The following is an 18,062-nucleotide window of genomic DNA, read 5'->3' as shown; positions in this document are numbered from 1 at the left end:
TACAATCTCTAGCTGTATGTAGAGGCAGTGGTGTTCCAGTGGTGGTCAAGTGGTCCTAGGCACCACATTTTGCAGGGGCAGTTGGGTAGCCTAGTGGTTAAAGCGTTTGCTCGTCACACCGACAACCTGGGTTCAATTCCCGATATGGGTACTTTGTGTGAAGCCCATTTCTGGTGTGCCTCGCCATGATGTTTGGAATGTTGCTAAGAACAGCGTAAAACCATATTCACTCACTCCCACATTTTGCAGTGTGGAGTTGTGTCTCTTAGTAAGGATTAGGATTTATCCTGGATACCATGTTTGTTTGTTTGTTTGTTTGTTTGTTTGTTGTTTAATGCTGCACTCAGCAATATTCCATCTATATGATTGCGGTCTGTAAATAATCATCTTGACCCAGACAATTGAGTAATTGACATCATGAGCATTGATCTACGCAATTGGGATACGATGACATGCGTCAACCAAGTCAGTGAGCCTGACCACCCGATCCTGTTAGTCGGCTCTTACAACAGGCGAAGTCGACTTTTACGGCAAGCATGCGTTTCTGAAGATGGATTCTTCCCTGAATCTTCACAGGTCCTTGGATTCCATGACCTGACACTCACTGATATAACTGAAACATTGTTTACAGCTATCAGCTGTAAGAAGACTGAGTTTACAGTTATCAATATCGTACAGCTAGAATCTTTATTACTGTGGCTCTTTACAGTTGATGGTTTACCACATTCCAAGCCATATTGATCTCATGATTGTTATAAAAGATTGCCAGTTGTAAGGGAAAGTTTAAGATCTTCAGATAAAGACAATGGTATTTTATTTTATTTAGTCATTTAGAATTTCTGGCTATTCCCTCTGGCTTTGTTCCTTTTTAAGCACATTGTCCAGGTCATCTGGAGCAGGATCTGATCTAAGAGTTTGTTTGCACTTTGGTTTTAGGCAAGACGTCAGCAGCGGAAGTTGAATTTCCTGATCACACAAACAGAATTGTATGCGCATTTTATGGCCCGGAAGTTGATTGGTGACTCTGAAGCAGCAAAGGAAAAGATTCTGAATCAGCTGGATGATAGCGAGATGGTGATTAGACAGTGTGAATTATCAAGTTTGGATGACGACTATGGTAAGTACATCATTGGTCATAACCGTGTATCTAAGAATAATGCATTGCTTTAATGTTTCACTGAAATCGCCCATACAAAATATAAGTCTTGTTCTGAGTTACTACTGTCCATAAGTTTATGAAATGTTAATACATTGCACTACAGTTTCAGTATTTATAGAAGAGGCAGTGTGGCAGTTGATGCATTATTATTGAGACCAAATTAATGATGTTTTTTGAGAGGTTTGGATGTTTTATATATTCCAGTCAAGTCAGTACAGTATGTGATTTTCTATATGCATCCCTTTTTATATAGCTATTATCCCAACAATTTTCCAGATAGTGAAGAAATGAAGAGAATAGCTCTATGTAATGCTGAGCAAGCATTCCAAGTTCATCAATCTAAGGTACATAAACAAAACACTTAATTAATTACCAGGTCCCACTTGCACAAAGCGATCTTAGCGCTAAGATGATCGTAACTCCCATACTTTAACAGAGGCTTACAAAGGTCTTAGCGCTAAGATCGCTTTGTGCAAGTGGGCCCAGGAGCTCATCTGATGAAAGACCAGCAGAGCTTTTCACTGAATCAGTCAACCAACATTATGGTTCCGAAATCAGTGGAACATGTGAAGCCTATTGTTAGTAATTGGTGTTATCTCTTGAATCTTGCTGAAGTAGTATATTCACTCATTGACTATGACAGGATGAATGTGTTAATGCAATATTGCAACAGTTTATGCTTTTCAAATATTGATGTCTCCGATACTTACAAAATAATTAAAATAGTCCTGTGTAAAGATTGTCTTTATAATTAGTCAAATACAAGTATTGGTAAAGTGTGTTTTAACATTCCCTGTTTTATATTCTACAGACCTCATCATTTGATGACAGGCTGAGCAAAACCAATGGCAATGAGTTGTGTAAGTCATCTTTGAATCTCATAATGTTTTGATTTTGTTCTTCTAAACAACTACTTAACATTAGCATTTTACTTTCACAGACTCACAGAACAGTTTAAAGAAAGTTTCTAATTTATGTTTGAAAAATTATGGTTTCCGATTTTTATGTATGCATACAAATGCATGTAAGGTCCAATTTGTGCATGTCTTTCAGTGGGTTCTAGTCTTGCCAACCCTGTCTTGGCCAGTGAAGAAGAGAGACCACAGCCCAGTATATTTCAGGGCACACTGAAAGGCTACCAGCTGAAGGTGTGTTGAAATGAAGCGATTAATTGTTGAAAGTAGAGTTATTTAAATATATGAAGTAATTAAGTTCACCCATGCAGTTACATCAACAATGCCGGGTTTGTCAGTACTTTCAAAAACAAATATGTGTGTGAATATGATGTTTGTTTATTTTGGTATTGTTAAATCTAAAAATAATTTGATAATTACTTTAATTACAAGACATTGTCAACAATGTGGTACAGTGAATATTACTGTGTGGCCCTTGGGATGCGATATATTCTAGACCATTTTAGACATTTGCGTGTACTGGACACACATTTCCCCATCGTGTAAAACCTGTTACCATGAACATTCCAACCATCGTTGATTTCAGGGTATGAACTGGCTGGCTACCTTGTACAACCAGGGTATCAATGGGATCTTGGCTGATGAGATGGGACTGGGAAAGACAGTTCAGAGTATAGCATTCCTGGCACATTTGGCAGAGGTATGTCAACAGTTATATCTGATGTAATGCAGGGCTCCTTTCCACAAAGTGATTGTAGCAATACCACAAAATTTAACAGATCTTGAGTTATGCTCAAGAAACAAAATCATGAAAACTTTTTTCAATTTGGGAAATCTGAGTAGTTGCTTATTCATCTATTTTAACCAATGCTCTTATAGTACTTGGCCCCGTTTCACAGAGCGATCTTAGCTCTACCATTGTCATGGGTCTAACTTAAAGTATGGGAGTTACAATCACCCTAACTCTAAGATTACTTTGTGGGACAGGGCCCAGGCCTCTTTCTGTGCCAGATAGACAGTGAAGTCTTTGGTTTCCTTGATAACAGGGCTGATGTTTCTCAGTTGGAGATTTGATGTTCCTTTTTAGGTCACACACAGAATCTCACTTGTGTATTTTGTTTTGTAGTTTCAGTCAATATGGGGGCCCTTCCTCATCATAGCTCCGGCATCTACACTACACAACTGGCAGCAGGAGTGTGCCAGATTTGTCTCCAAGTTCAAGGTAGGTATGATGAGACTCCTGCATCATTTCTCCATCACCTTTCAATTAAAGAAGTGGGGGCAGGGGTGTCCCAGTCGTCTAAGGCGCCGCGATTCGCTGTGCAGAGTTGCGTCCCTTGGGCACGCCTGAAACCTATGATTGTGGGTTCGAATCCCGGTTCGCCCTGATTATGTTTCTAGGTTTGTCAGCACCTTACCTGTGCTTGTGGGTTTCACCAAACTTGTAAATGTCTGAGACCTGCATCACTTCGGGCTTTCCTCCTCACACATTAAGCTCACACGCCGGAATACTGTTAAAAGCGGCGTTAAACCCAACTCTCACACACACACTCAACTCACACACTCTCTCTCACACACACACACACTCTCTCTCTCTCTCACTCTCTCACACACACACACACAAAATTAAAGAAGGGTCATTAAAAACTGTTAGATCATCATTTTAGCAAATGTAACATATTTCGACTATAATTACCACTCTACACTTGTACTTTGAAGTGATTCTTGAACTTGCAGGTTGTCCCATATTGGGGCAATGCTCAGGACCGACGGATTCTACGCAAGTTCTGGGACCAGCGTAGCCTTCACACAGAAGATGCATCGTTCCATGTGGTGATCACCAGCTACCAGCTGGTCATTCAGGACGTCAAGTATTTCCAGAGAATCAAGTGGCAATATATGATCCTAGATGAAGCTCAGGCCTTGAAAAGTAGCTCAAGGTGAGGCTCAGGCACATGATAGTCATTATTCCAAACAATGTACACTTCAGTTTTCCCAAAAAACACTGAAATTTTATGACAAAGAAAGTAATCAGAAAATATCCTAATCGTAATATAACCCCCTCAATGTAGCCTCATCGAGATACCTTTGTTATCTCCCCTTGCTAAATAATAAGCTTCTTTTGTGTCATTATGACATGGAGTCTTTGATGAAATTGATAGTAGTTAATAACTGTACACATTTACTTACCTTTTAGTGGCAGACTTTAACAAATATCCAGTTACATTCTGAATATTTCTTTTTGTTTAGTGTTCGGTGGAAGATTCTGCTTGGATTCAACTGTCGGAACAGGCTGCTGCTTACAGGGACCCCTATCCAGAACAGTATGGCAGAGGTAAACATGCACCTTGCAGACATTTAATGACATTGGGAGGCACTAGAGGTCCCAGTGCCTCTATTCTCTTTGCCAAGGTGCATCCCTTAGTCAGGATGCACTGACTGTGTGTTCAGTTCCCAGATTCTCCCAGATTTATATTTGGTTTTGTCATCACAATATTCACATTATTGGGTTGCACTTGAGTGGTCAACAGCAGATAATCAATGATACCAGATTAGAATAATTCTTCTAAAATAAGACAGACCTCAGACTTAACATATGAAATATTGGACACCTCAAGAGACTTTAATTAATTAATTTCTATTGCAGTTGTGGGCCTTGTTGCATTTTATCATGCCGACATTGTTTGACTCACATGATGAGTTCAATGAATGGTTCTCCAAAGACATTGAGAGTCATGCAGAGAAACAGTCAGGAATTGATGCAGGTAGGTCACAGATGATAAGGGATATTAATATTAACGCCACCCATGAAGATTCTAGGTAAAATAGGTCTTCAGCAACCCATGCTTGTCGTAAGAGGCGACTAACGGGATCGGGTGGTCAGGCTCACTGACTTGGTTGAAGCCTTGGTCATCGATCCCATTTGCGTGGAGCGATGCTCATGATATCAATCACTGGATTGTCTGGTCCAGACTCGATTATTTACAGACTGCCTTCGTATAGCTGGGATATTGCTGAGTGTGGCGTATAGCAACCAACCAACCAACCAACCAACCAACCAACCAACCAACCAAATAATATTACCGCATCAGTTTGGGTACTAATTGCCAGTAATTATTTGTACATAATAGTTTTGCCTCCAGCGTATGGTGCCCCATTTCCAGTATGGGCTTGGATATTGTACTTAAAAGCCATGGGTATTTCTAAAACATTATGATACTTATTAACTAATAGATATATTTTCGTCAGAAAAATTGAGTCAGCAGATAAACAGTTGTTCTTTTAATGACTTGTATTATACTTGCTAGGACCGCCTTTTATCCTTAGACTTGTGTCGTTTAAGATTTAGAACGCTTCATGTACATTTTTGTATACATGACATGGGTATTTCTAAAACATTTTGGTACTAATTAACTAATAGATATATTTTCATCAGAAAAATTGAGTCAGCAGATAAACAGTTGTTCTTTTAATGACTTGTATTATACTTGCTAGGACCGCCTTTTATCCTTAGACTTGTGTTGTTTAAGATTTAGAATGCTTCATGTACATTTTTGTATACATGTATTTTAATAGCGTATTTTTCCTACACCTTTCATTCATTTTCACTTCAAACAGTTCTCAACATTCTTTGGACTTGTATTTTGTACACACTTCAATATTCATTGGTTCTTTGTTGCAGATCAACTTGGAAGACTCCACATGATCCTCAAACCTTTTATGTTGAGGAGAGTCAAGAAAGATGTAGAGAATGAACTGTCAGACAAGGTAACATTGCATCCTTCAGTGTGGTTTGTAGAGTTGGTGGTACAACAGTACATCATTCACTCTGTGCGAAAACACTTGAACCTACCAGCCCTAACTTGACATCATTTCCACCAGATTTTAATGTTAATTTGGGAACTTTTATTTGCTGAGCATACGAGGGCGAAATAAATTCAACTAGCCCTGGACTTTGGAGTCACAGATTAATCATGTACATAAAAGACCTTTTCGTCTGTTGGTAAAACAACTTCGTATATGGATATATGTAATTGAGAGAATTGGATATAAATGAGAAATTTACAATTCATGACCAATGGTTTTTCGGACATTAATCATTGAAAAATCTATTAGAACGGAAAGACATTTTGCTCGTGTCATTTTGAATCTTTTCAAGTAAATAGTGAGAACTTTAAAAGTGTATGTTTAAACACAAAACCTGTCCATGAACATAACAGGTACACATGTGACATGTTTGTTGCAGATTGAGGTGTTGGTGTACTGCCCTCTGACATCACGGCAGAAGTTCCTGTACCAGGCTGTGAAGAACAAGATTTCCATTGAGGACCTCATCAACAGTGCCACGTCCAACACCTCCCAGGCTCAGTCCACCACCAGCAGTCTCATGAACCTTGTCATGCAGTTCAGGAAGGTCTGTTGGCTATATGTTAAGCCTTGTTCTACAATAGATACCTGTGGAGATTCTGTGTTAGAATTTATCCCCTATGCATGTCATAAGAGTAGACTTAATGTAATGAGTGGTCAGACACAGTGACTTGGTTGATTGTGTGTCATAGACTGGTACCCCAGTGGTGTTGACTTTAGCTCACAATGCCAGTCACTTGTTTGTCAGGCCTTCATCATGATGCAGCAAAACTGTGTGACATTAAACAGCAAACAAAACAAGTAAACAAACAACTGATCCCATTTGGGGCTGCCCAGTATGATAGTTTGTATTATTGGATCCTTATTATGTGTTCCTAATATGTTAAATGTTCTAGCTACTGGAGTGAGTGAGTTGTGTTTAACGCCGCTGTTAACAGTATTCCAGTTATATCATGGCGTGTAAGCTTAATGTGGGAGGAAAGCCCGAAGTGATGCAGGTCTTAGAGGTTTACCACTTCGATGAAACCCATGAGCATGGGTATGGTGCCGACAAACCTAGAAACATAATCGGGGCGAACTGGGATTCGAACCCACAATCATAGGCTTCTGGTCTGCTGAAGAGAGGCAATTCTGCACAACAAATTAGACGACTGGGCCACCTGTGCCCTCTCTAGCTACTGAAAGATACTTGAGTTGGTTTTTGCGATGTTGTTTTGTCTGTCCTTTCATGTGTCAACTCACTTGCTAATCGTTTCAGATGCATCTTTGGAAATTTTTGTCTTTGAAAAGAATAATTACAATTTTGTTGGTGACCAATTGATGTTCTTGAAATGAGGAAGATTGTTCAGCCTTTAGGGATTGTTTCCTGATACTTATATGTAGTTAGCAGATACTATGTGATAATGTTGGAATATAACATTTCAGTGTTAAAATTGATATTCATTAGATTACATTACTTCACTAACTTTCAGGTTTTGCTTTCTTGTAGGTTTGCAATCATCCTGACCTATTTGAACGACGAGAACCTAAGTCCCCATTCTACATGGCTCTGGAGCCATATACGGTGCCAAAACTTATCTACCGGGAAGGTAAGGAATCGTGTACTTATTACCTCCAATAAATTTCATTAAAAACTGCATGGAAATAAAGAGTTAGGCATAACATTTGTCAAGGGGAGGCTACATTTTGGGAGTTTTATCACAGCAGTCACTAAAGGAACAATGGCTTCCTTGACATAGGAGACCTGATCATGTTAAATAATTCTCATATCTCAAACTTGCTTTTATACCCTTTGTTTCCGCTTTGAAAATTGGGGTGGTGGGGTACCCAAGTGTCAATTCCCCATATGGGTACAATGTGTGAGGCCCATTTTCCGGTGTCCCTTGCCGTGATATTGCTGGAATATTGCTAAAAGCGTGGTAAAACCATACTCACTCACCCTTTGAAAAATACTTCTCAGTGATGATGATTCCTGTTCCTTTGTTTACAGGTATACTTGAAAGTGCTCAGCCAAGCAAGGCCAAAGTTTTGTATAACTTGATGTACATATTTTCATCTGAACATATCCATCATTCACTCTTCCCCCAGTCTCATTCCAGTAAGTCTACTTACTTATTATGGTGCTAAATTAATGTTACACTCAATTTCAAATTGAAACTGTTGAAAGTGTTGATGCTTTACTTTTCTACTGTCATTTGATATTGAAATTAAACAATTTTGCCAATAAAATCTGAAAAACAACGAACAAAATTGACTGAGAAAAGAATAACTCAAGATGTAGAAACATTTCAAAGAGAAAATGCAAATATGAGGGGAGATCAGAAAGTTTTGAGCCTGGTTGTTGTTATCCCCCGCCGCGCGAAAGCGCGAAGCGGGGGATATAGTATTCACGACCGTCCGTACGTCCGTCCGTACGTCCTACCTGTTTGTTGCCGCGATATCTCAAGAACTAAACACTGGATTGTCTTCATATTTGGAACTATGGTGTATATACAGACTCCGCAGACACCAGTCGGTTTTGGTGACCTTGACCCCATTTTCAAGGTCACAGCAGGCATATCTGCTTTTGGAGTTGGAAAACGGTGTTGCCGCAATATCTCAAGAACTAATCTCTGGAATGTCTTCATATTTGGAACTATGGTGTATATACAGACTCCGCAGACACCAGTCGGTTTTGGTGACCTTGACCCCATTTTCAAGGTCACAGCAGGCATATCTGCTTTTAGAGTTGGAAAACGGTGTTGCCGCGATATCTCAAGAACTAAACACTGGATTGTCTTCATATTTGGAACTATGGTGTATATACAGACTCCGCAGACACCAGTCGGTTTTGGTCACCTTGATCCCATTTTCAAGGTCACAGCAGGCAAATCTGCTTTTGGAGTTAGAAAACGGTGTTGCCGCGATATCTCAAGAACTAATCGCTGGATTGTCTTCATATTTGGAACTATAGTGTATATACAGACACCGCATACACCTGTCAGATTTGGTGACCTTGACCCCATTTTCAAGGTCACAGCAGGCAAATCTGTTTTTGGAGTTGGAAAACGGTGTTGCCACAATATCTCAAGAACTAATCGCTGGATTGTCTTCATATTTGGTACTATGGTGTACAGGCGGGGGATATTTCGTCACTCTGTGACAAATACTTGTTTTTGTTGTTGTGCTTACGGTGTCATATATATTAGTATTGACCTGTGACTTGCTGATAATTGACTTTGACCAAGGGGTACCTTATTCCTTAGCATGGAAATGAGGCAGTCACAAAACCTTCCTTTGAGTGTCATTCACCAAAGAATATTGATGAACAGTTACATGCTGTTTATATGGAAGCTTCCCCACTATATGCCACAACTAAGTGTTGGCTGAAGGAATTTTAACGTGGCGAGAGTGTTTGGAAGATGTCCCCTCTCTGGTCGACCCACCACCAGCGCCAAAAAAAGAAAACATTTGATGTTGTGCAAAACCTGGTACTCAACAATAGGCACATTACACTCCATGACCACAGACTTCTTGCATGGGTCAATAGAAACAGTCCTTTGTGAACACCGACATATGTCAATGGTTTGTTCCCGATGAGTTCCTAAAATGCTATCTTGACAAAATGAAGGCCACTTCTATTCCCCTGTTGACCAGATATAATGGCGACACAGAGGTTACTTTCTACACCTGACTGCCCCCGTGGTCTAGTGGCAGAGTGTCTGTTCGGAAAGCGGAAGGGTGTTGCTTCTTTGATAGGCATTTATAGGAAGGGTGTTGGTTTGATCCCCGGTCGCGTCATACCAAAAGACATTAAAAGATGGTTCTTGTTGTTACCCTGCCTGGTGCATGGCATTAAGGGGCTAAAACAAGGACAGGTCAGCTCGGAGACAGTATACTGTTAAACTGTGGCATCGTATCTTAGTGGGCTAGCATGAGAAAAATCAGCATTAGTCGAGAGAGAGAGAGAGAGAGTTTCTTCAACTGCAAAGGGACCATGTTGAAAAATAGTTAAGTTCACAACCATATTTCAGGGCTCGAGACTCTTTGATACCCTTTCGTGTGACATGTTCTGTGGCTGGTGACAATTTTTGTTTTATACATTGCAGGTTCACATGTACATAGTTGTTTCTCATTTCTCCGCTTCATCAACACATCCCCAGGAGAGCTGACAGCTTACATGGGAGGGCTGTTGGTCAGGTAGGTAGCATTGACAAGCCTTAGAGAAGAAAACTTGCAGTGTGTAACAAAAATCTGTCAAATGTACACCTGTTCACAAGAAATAGACTAACATTTCGAACTTGATGCCTTTCCACAATAATCAAATTGTATGTATCATGAGATTTCTAAAAAGCCAGCATAGGCCCCATCAGTGGGTGATTCGATTCATTGTGGAAGACCTGTTGAAGTGTCATAGGGTCATAAATATATTTTATTTGTTTAAAAATAACTGATTATTTCAGTAGATACAAATATGTGACAATTTTACCCCCGTTAAGTATTGGTGGAAAATAATTAATATGCCTGAATCACGTTTAGTAAAGAAATGTTATTACATTTTTTTGTTAGACTGTAGTAATGGTAAAACTAACTGGGCATCAAAAGTAAAACACATCCTATTCTCTACTGGTTTTGGTTTCATATGGAAACAACAATTTATAAGTAATATCTCCAGCTTTCTGTCGGAATTTATACTTTTAAAATTATCTTAGGAACAAAACTGGCACTCAGCTCTTTCATCAAGCTCAAAATCAACTCTTTACAGTTTATTCAAAACAAATTTCTGCTTAGAAACATTAGGGCAATTTTTAAATATAGATGTGCCTTTGCGCAATTTAGATGCTGTTCCCACCAGCTCTGAATTGAGACTGGGAGGTATAAAAAAAAAGAGTTAAAATCTGAAAGGTTGAGTCGGGCTTGCAATCAAAATCAAATTGAAGATGAATTTCATGTTATAATAATGTATGATCGATATGAACATTTAAGACGAAAAATATATACCCAAAAAGTTTTACCTGTACCCCTCTATACATACGTTTAATATTTTAATGGCATCAAATAATGTATTAATCATTCAAAATCTATCCATATTCTTTTACAAAGCAATGAAACTACATCTTGTGTACATCATTTACCTTTGTATTATAATGTTTCTCTCTCACTGTATACTCTGTAATGTATAATGGGCCTGTGGCCTACAATACATAATGAATAAATACACCCCCTTCATACAACCACACACACCACACCACACCACACCACACCATGAAATATGTGGAATGATAAATAAATATTTATAGTATCAAAATATTTTGTAATTGTGATAACTTCTGTATTCCCTCTAGAATAAAAAAAGATTATTATATTTTGTGACATGTTACATGCAGGTGGCTAGCTGTTTTCCTATGGTTGAAAGAGGCTTATAGGATACACCACTATGACAACTGGAGCCACGAGAATGGCAGGTGAGTTGGAAGAATTGTTTTTAAGACAATATCAATCTGGTCTTTCCTCTCACATTTTTAACATGCTGTGATATATACTGATATAAATAAAGCCCTCTTCTTTGCTGTATTAAGTCTCAACATTCACAGTCATCTGTCACAATTTATGTTGCAAAAAAGGGGCAAGGGTGGCCCAGTCGTCTAAGGCGCCGCAATTCGCTGTGCAGAGTTGTGTCCCTTGGGCACGCCAGAAACCTGCGATTGTGGGTTCGAATCCTGGTTCGCCCGATTATGTTTCTAGGTTTGTCAGCACCAAACGTGGGTTTCACCGAAGTGGTAAACATCTAAGACCTGCATCTCTTGGGGCTTTCCTCCCACATTAAGCTGACACGCCGTGATATGACTGGAATACTGTTAAATGCGGCGTTAAACACAACTCACTCACTCACTATATTGCATAAAGGAGCATTAGGAGTATTGTGTGTGAAGCCCCGCCTTGGAGTCTCACCATGATTGGCTGTATAAATATGGCTCAAAGCAGCATATTACCATACACATTCACTCTGTGATCCTCGTAACCGGCACACTTGCCTGGTTTGTTTTGAAAATGTGACTGAGTATGATTTTCAGCTCACTTGTACCTGGGGAACCACAGGGACTCTTCTGTGCTTGTAGCAGTGTAAACAACTCGTGTCTTGTATTCCAGCGAGCAGCTCTCCAACCAGCTTCTGCTGCTGCAGCCCTGTGGAATTACCTCATTCACCAACCTGGATGCAAGTCCCCACCTCCGCCGACTCGTGTTCACCGCCACCACCTCCAGGATCACATCCCATGAAACCCATGTCCTTCACTACATCAGCGAGACAGCTAGTCACCGGCAGATCCGACTGCGGCACCTGCGGCTAGCTGCTGCCCTGAAGAGGCACCAGCTCAGTCCACCTCATTCTCCTACCAAGGTCAATATCTCACACTGTTTAAGGGGGCGGTCGGGTAGCCTAGTGGTTAAAGCGTTAGCTCATCACGCCAAAGATCCGGGTTCGATTCCCGACATGGGTACAATGTGTGAAGCCCATTTCTGGTGTCCCATGCCGTGATATTGCTGGAATATTGCTAAAAGCGGCGTAAAACCATACTCGCTCACTTACTCACAATGTTTAAGATTAGAATGAAAGTCAAGAGGTCCTTTTCACAGCCCCAGTGTTATGAATTCAACATATAGGGGTCCCATGTTAAAAGCACTTCAGCATCACATTTTGAACCGTATTATCGATGTGAAGTTCAAGATAAGTGACTGATCAGTAAAAATCACACATTTAATGATCATCAGGCACTCTACAGCATATTTGCCATAATGCAAATACCATTGTTGATGTAAGGTTAACTCATGTCACATTAATGATGTCACAGTGCAACATTGTTGATGACAGGTTCTGAGTTTAAGTCTTTGAATGGCATTTAGAACTGATACATGGAAGGAATAGAATTTATGGATATCAACTTCTTAAATATGAGGCACATCTGATGAAGGAGTAAGGATATACTCCAAAACGTTGTGTTCCTCATAATAAAGAAGTTGACATCCAATGCTCTTCTTTAGGTTCTAAGTTGTTTATCATTAAACAGAAATAATGTGTTTGCAGGCTGCTTTTCCTGATACACTAGAACAATGTATAGTTGTTGAGTTATGTATTGTCATAGATAGAGTGCAGAAAATGCATCATGATATATATGTGTATGGTGACCTTGGTTCATATTTGTTTCTTTAGTCCCCAAAACGGAATCCAGTTTTTGATGAAATCTCTCTACCTATCCATCCGCATAGACTGAGGCCGGATAGAGTGTTTAGATGTCAGCCCACTTCAATTCCAGCCTTTCTCTACAACTGTATACCAAAGGTAGGACAACAGTACTTGCTTGTAACTTATGTTTCTTACATCACATGTGAGTTACCCGTAAAGACACGGGTTAGAATTGATCTTCAACAACCCATGCTTGTGGTAAGAGGTGACTAGTGGGATCGGGTGGTCAGGCTAGCTGACTTGGTTGATGCATGTCATTGTATCCCAGTTGTGAAGATCGATGCGCATGATGCTCGATCCCAGGCTCGATAATTTACAGTCTGCCTTCAAATAGCTGGAATATTGATGAGTACAGCATTAAACAGCAGACAGGTCCAGGTTCAGTGCGTGTGGATACTACTTACAGGTGATATTCATGAATCGGGTCATTTGGAACTATTTCATCAATGTCTGATGTTTTGTTTAATACTGAGGTGAGAAACAAATGTTTGAATTGTTTATTACAACAAAAGTTTCACATTTGCCCTTCATTTCATGATTTGTTTATGTAAAAGATAAATGATAAAGATTATATAAGCATGTAATTACTAAGGGTGTGTGTTATACTTTTTGCCACAGTTGTGATTGGCTGATGTGGATTCAAAATTTAATGTTATTTTTTGATAACTGCAGAAAAGACTTGCAACTGAGAACAGCTTTTCAAAATGGATTCTCTATGTCTTTGCATCAGTGCACTAATTCGCAAAATTTGAAAGTGTCTAAATATAGTATTGGTTCAACTTTGATAAATTTATGGGACAGGAATGCAACCTTATTTTGTCTGGTGCAACTAGGTTTTCATGGTGCAAGTTAAATGAAGTTCCTTAATTCAAGCCCTGTGTAGCACCATACAGTACATGTTTTCCTAGCAGTCATTTCTTCCAAACAACCTTCTGTTTCATCGCTGGTCAACCTTGAACAAAGTGATCATTCGTTTGTCGTGTATCAGAGGATAGCAGTCACAATTGTTAGCGTAAGATATGAAAATATATGCAATTCAAAATCCTTAAATACGAGAAATTGAAGACATACATTGAACACGATGTGGATTATTTTCAGGTGCGATGTGGATCTATAGAGTGGTACACTGTGGATCGAAGTGCAGCTTGGCAGAAGATGAGGCAGGACCTATGTGGGACTCTCGATGCTAAGAGGGCACTGCTGTACGGCACACCAGAAAAATACATGGATGTGCGATGGCCAGCCCTGACTTTCTTCCCACGTCCGCTTGGGGGGTTGGCAGCCGTACAACCTCGCCATGGATATTCAGCTGTGTTCATACCAGGTAGGACCATTGTCTTGTGAAATCTCATCATGCCATTTTACAGGAGTTGTTCCAGGTAATGGAACACTGATAACTATTTGCTGACGAAGATGATTTTTCTCCAGTTCTGTATACATCAACTGTACACCTTACCTACTGACAGCTCCTACTGTTATGTCTCCATGAAGAAACCAGGGTAATGGTTCTCACTGACCCAAGTAGGGGGCAAGGATGGCCAAGGTTTCTAAGGCTCCGTGATTCGCTGTGCAGAGTTGCATCCCTTGGGCACGCCAGAAACCTATAATTGTGGGTTCAAATCCCTGTTTGCCCCGATTATGTTTCTATGTTTGTCAGCACCATACCTGTGATCGTTGGTTTCACCGAAGTGGTAAAAGTCTGAGACCTGCATCACTTTGGGCTTTCCTCCCACATTAAGCTGACACGCTTGATATACAGTGATTCCTCGACTGAATGCTCCTCGATGTACAGCTACTCCGGATGCACCGCGGGGTAAACCTTGGCTCCCAAAAATTCATGAAGAATTTCCCCTTAAAAGCGAGTAAATGCCCATAAAATGACAAATAAACTGAGTCGTGTGTGTATTTGTAAAACAATTACATTCATTGTATGCGGCTGCATGTGATCAAACCATTCTGCCTTTTGTTCCCTTTGTGAAAAACATATTGTACACAGATGTGGCATTATACTCACATAAAATCAAATCACTGCAACAAGAAACTTCAGCTGCATTGTTATATTGTCCCCCGCCGCGCGAATCACGATCGCCGTATGTCCCACCTGTTTGTTGCCGCGATATCTCAAGAACTAAACACTGGATTGTCTTCATATTTGGAACTATGGTGTATATACAGAATCCGCAGACACCAGTCGGTTTTGGTGACCTTGACCCCATTTTCAAGGTCACGGCAGGCAAATCTGCTTTTGGAGTTGGAAAACGGTGTTGCCGCAATATCTCAAGAACTAATCACTTTGTGACAAATACTTGTTTAATACTCATCTCATGTGATGTATCTTCGAACTTCAAACCGGCCGCATGTAATGCAATAACAACAATAGAAACAATGACTTCCAGTATTTAATCCGGACTTGAGTAACCGTTAGACCTAAAAAAAACAACATTGGAACTTCATTGTTTAAATAGCGTAATTACGAAGGGTATGAAATATATCTTAGTTTGTTAGTCTTTACCATTTCATAGAACAAAATATATCTGTCATCCACTCAAATCTATGTTTGTGTTTGTCTGATTTTTATGAATTGCTCAAATAACCGAGTAGTTACACATGTAATGTACATTTACATAAGGTGCATACTGTGAGCCGGCTCTGTCCGGGGTTTTCCAAACGTTAAAACATCATCATACATTAACCAATGACAGCTTTGGTCTCACATTAGTTTGGTTACAAGGCCTGGTTGGCTTTGTAATACACTGTCATCGATCGATAATGAGTAGGTTGGCGTTGACCATGTTTCTTCCGAGAAACTAGAATATAACAACAGTTTGTTTCCTTACATAGAATCTACATGTATAACATCCAGTCGTAAAATAATACACTGTTCTTTGATTTATTTACACTAAAAAGTATTTATATTTTTTTACGCATGCATTTTGAATCAGCGTCCACGATCGGTGTTACATAGATCTACATGTCCCGTGCCACTGTGAAATAATTGTGCCACTGTTCTATTCACTGTCATCATTACGTAATGTAAACATCAGCAATGAATATCTGTACAGTGCTCGTTCCTACAGCGTGGGGTCGGGATCTTGGATCCTGATGACAGCGGTATATCGAGGAATCACTTACTGTAATACTGTTAAAAGCGGCGTTCAACCCAACTCACTCTCTCACTCACTCACTCATTAACCAAAGCATTTTGTAAGAACCAACTATTGAAGATTGGAAATGAGAGTATCTGTGTCATTGTGGCCTGACATCTTACATTATTGCACATACTAGTGTCCACTGGTTTACCTAGGCCAGATTTGATTATTTACAAGCAAATATTATATAGCTGGAATATTACTGACTGGAATAAATCAGCACTCACTCGCTCACACGTTTCTTGAGCTCGTCACACAAAAGACCCAGGTTTGATTCCCGACATGGGTACAATGTGTGAAACCCATTTCTGTGATATTGCTGGAATATTGCACAGCAACCCACTCACACACTCGGGGACGGTCGGGTAGCCTATTGATTAAAGCATTCGCTCGTCACACCAAAGACCCAGGTTCGATTCCCGACATGGGTACAATGTGTGAAGCCCATTTCTGTGATATTGCTGGAATATTGCACAGCAACCCGCTCACACACTCTGGGACAGTCGGGTAGCCTAGTGATTAAAGCATTCGCTCGTCACACCAAAGACCTAGGTTCGATTCCCGACATGGGTACAATGTGTGAAGCCCATTTCTGTGATATTGCTGGAATATTGCTAAAAACAGTGTAAAACCATAATCACTTACTCACTCACTCACTTTCTCAGGCACTGATGTTACTTGAGCAAACATGAAGAATGTTGCTCTCATCTGTTATTTTATCTTTATTACTGAAGTACTGCTTTAAACATCAAACAACATTTCAGTGATATTGTTCTGACATGATTTGATGCCATTGAAGGTCAAGCTCACTTAGTATGGGTATGGCATCAAACTAGTTTGTGTTTGGTATATGTATTCATAATTGGAATTTGCTGAAACTTAATATACATGAACTTGAATGTGGGATCTGGTAAGGTCAAGGTCATTAGAGGTTCCATTATGAAATGTGTCTTAATTTTGAGAACATTTTGGCTTATTTCATGAATATTGAAGCATTTTCCATACACTTAATATACCATTTTTGAGTAAGTTATAAATAAGATAATTTTTATAGCTGCCAGACATTGTCTGATATTAATATGGTATCACTTTTGACTTGTAAACAAAATGGGACCCCATCAGCATGCATCCATTCTTTCCGATAACCATTCATGAAAGTGAAATAATAAGCAGATTCTTGTCCTAAAAGTTACAATCAGTTGGACAGATACACATGATTAAATGTCGTCATTTGTAACTTTCTGTTTGGTAATTTTTGTTACCGCAGGATTTGTCATCATGCTTATATGTAATATACCAACGCCTCGCCTCCCTTCTTGTAATCTTATGTAGTCTTGCATAAGAAAATGTGTAGAACAAGAAAAAGATTAGCTTAGCCTTATGAATATTTTCTAAGGAATTTGCTTCCTTGTGTCCAGTCACGAAGGTAGGCTAGTGGATAAAACAGTTTGCGTACCCAAGGTCCATGTTCTGTTCACCACCATACTTTGTGTCCCGCACCATGATATTGCTGATATATTGCTTTAAGCAGCTTTGATCCATATTCACTCTAGCTGAGCCGTTGAAAATGTTAAAGACACCATAAACATTCTGTATGTGTTTTCTGACATCATGTAAACAAGTCTGACAGCATAAACAGTCTTTAGGAACAAACATTTCAGATTCCTTTTTTGACATGTGTAATTCAGTATGGATTTGTTGATATACTATTGCCAATGTGAATGACATGATGATGTGTTTTTGTGAGGAAA

At 39.6% G+C, this 18,062-nt stretch overlaps 1 protein-coding gene across 1 annotated transcript in view; it reads left to right on the top strand.

Annotated features, from left to right (window-relative positions):
- Nucleotides 1-18,062, top strand: part of LOC139444184 (chromatin-remodeling ATPase INO80-like) — a 63,028-nt gene that overhangs the window by 15,594 nt on the left and 29,372 nt on the right. The window contains exons 11-28 of the mRNA XM_071225084.1: nucleotides 937-1,117; nucleotides 1,436-1,503; nucleotides 1,971-2,019; nucleotides 2,213-2,307; nucleotides 2,660-2,773; nucleotides 3,200-3,295; nucleotides 3,811-4,013; nucleotides 4,324-4,408; nucleotides 4,721-4,838; nucleotides 5,756-5,841; nucleotides 6,320-6,487; nucleotides 7,430-7,529; nucleotides 7,931-8,038; nucleotides 10,029-10,119; nucleotides 11,307-11,384; nucleotides 12,070-12,319; nucleotides 13,130-13,258; nucleotides 14,261-14,486. Of these exons, the coding sequence (XP_071081185.1) occupies nucleotides 937-1,117; nucleotides 1,436-1,503; nucleotides 1,971-2,019; nucleotides 2,213-2,307; nucleotides 2,660-2,773; nucleotides 3,200-3,295; nucleotides 3,811-4,013; nucleotides 4,324-4,408; nucleotides 4,721-4,838; nucleotides 5,756-5,841; nucleotides 6,320-6,487; nucleotides 7,430-7,529; nucleotides 7,931-8,038; nucleotides 10,029-10,119; nucleotides 11,307-11,384; nucleotides 12,070-12,319; nucleotides 13,130-13,258; nucleotides 14,261-14,486 (2,245 nt within the window). The remainder of the gene's footprint in view (nucleotides 1-936; nucleotides 1,118-1,435; nucleotides 1,504-1,970; nucleotides 2,020-2,212; nucleotides 2,308-2,659; nucleotides 2,774-3,199; nucleotides 3,296-3,810; nucleotides 4,014-4,323; nucleotides 4,409-4,720; nucleotides 4,839-5,755; nucleotides 5,842-6,319; nucleotides 6,488-7,429; nucleotides 7,530-7,930; nucleotides 8,039-10,028; nucleotides 10,120-11,306; nucleotides 11,385-12,069; nucleotides 12,320-13,129; nucleotides 13,259-14,260; nucleotides 14,487-18,062) is intronic.

Source organism: Haliotis cracherodii, unplaced genomic scaffold, assembly GCF_022045235.1.
Source record: "Haliotis cracherodii isolate W230 unplaced genomic scaffold, xgHalCrac1.p SCAF_5, whole genome shotgun sequence".
Lineage (NCBI taxonomy): Eukaryota > Metazoa > Mollusca > Gastropoda > Lepetellida > Haliotidae > Haliotis > Haliotis cracherodii.
This window is presented reverse-complemented; position numbering and strand designations above follow the sequence as displayed.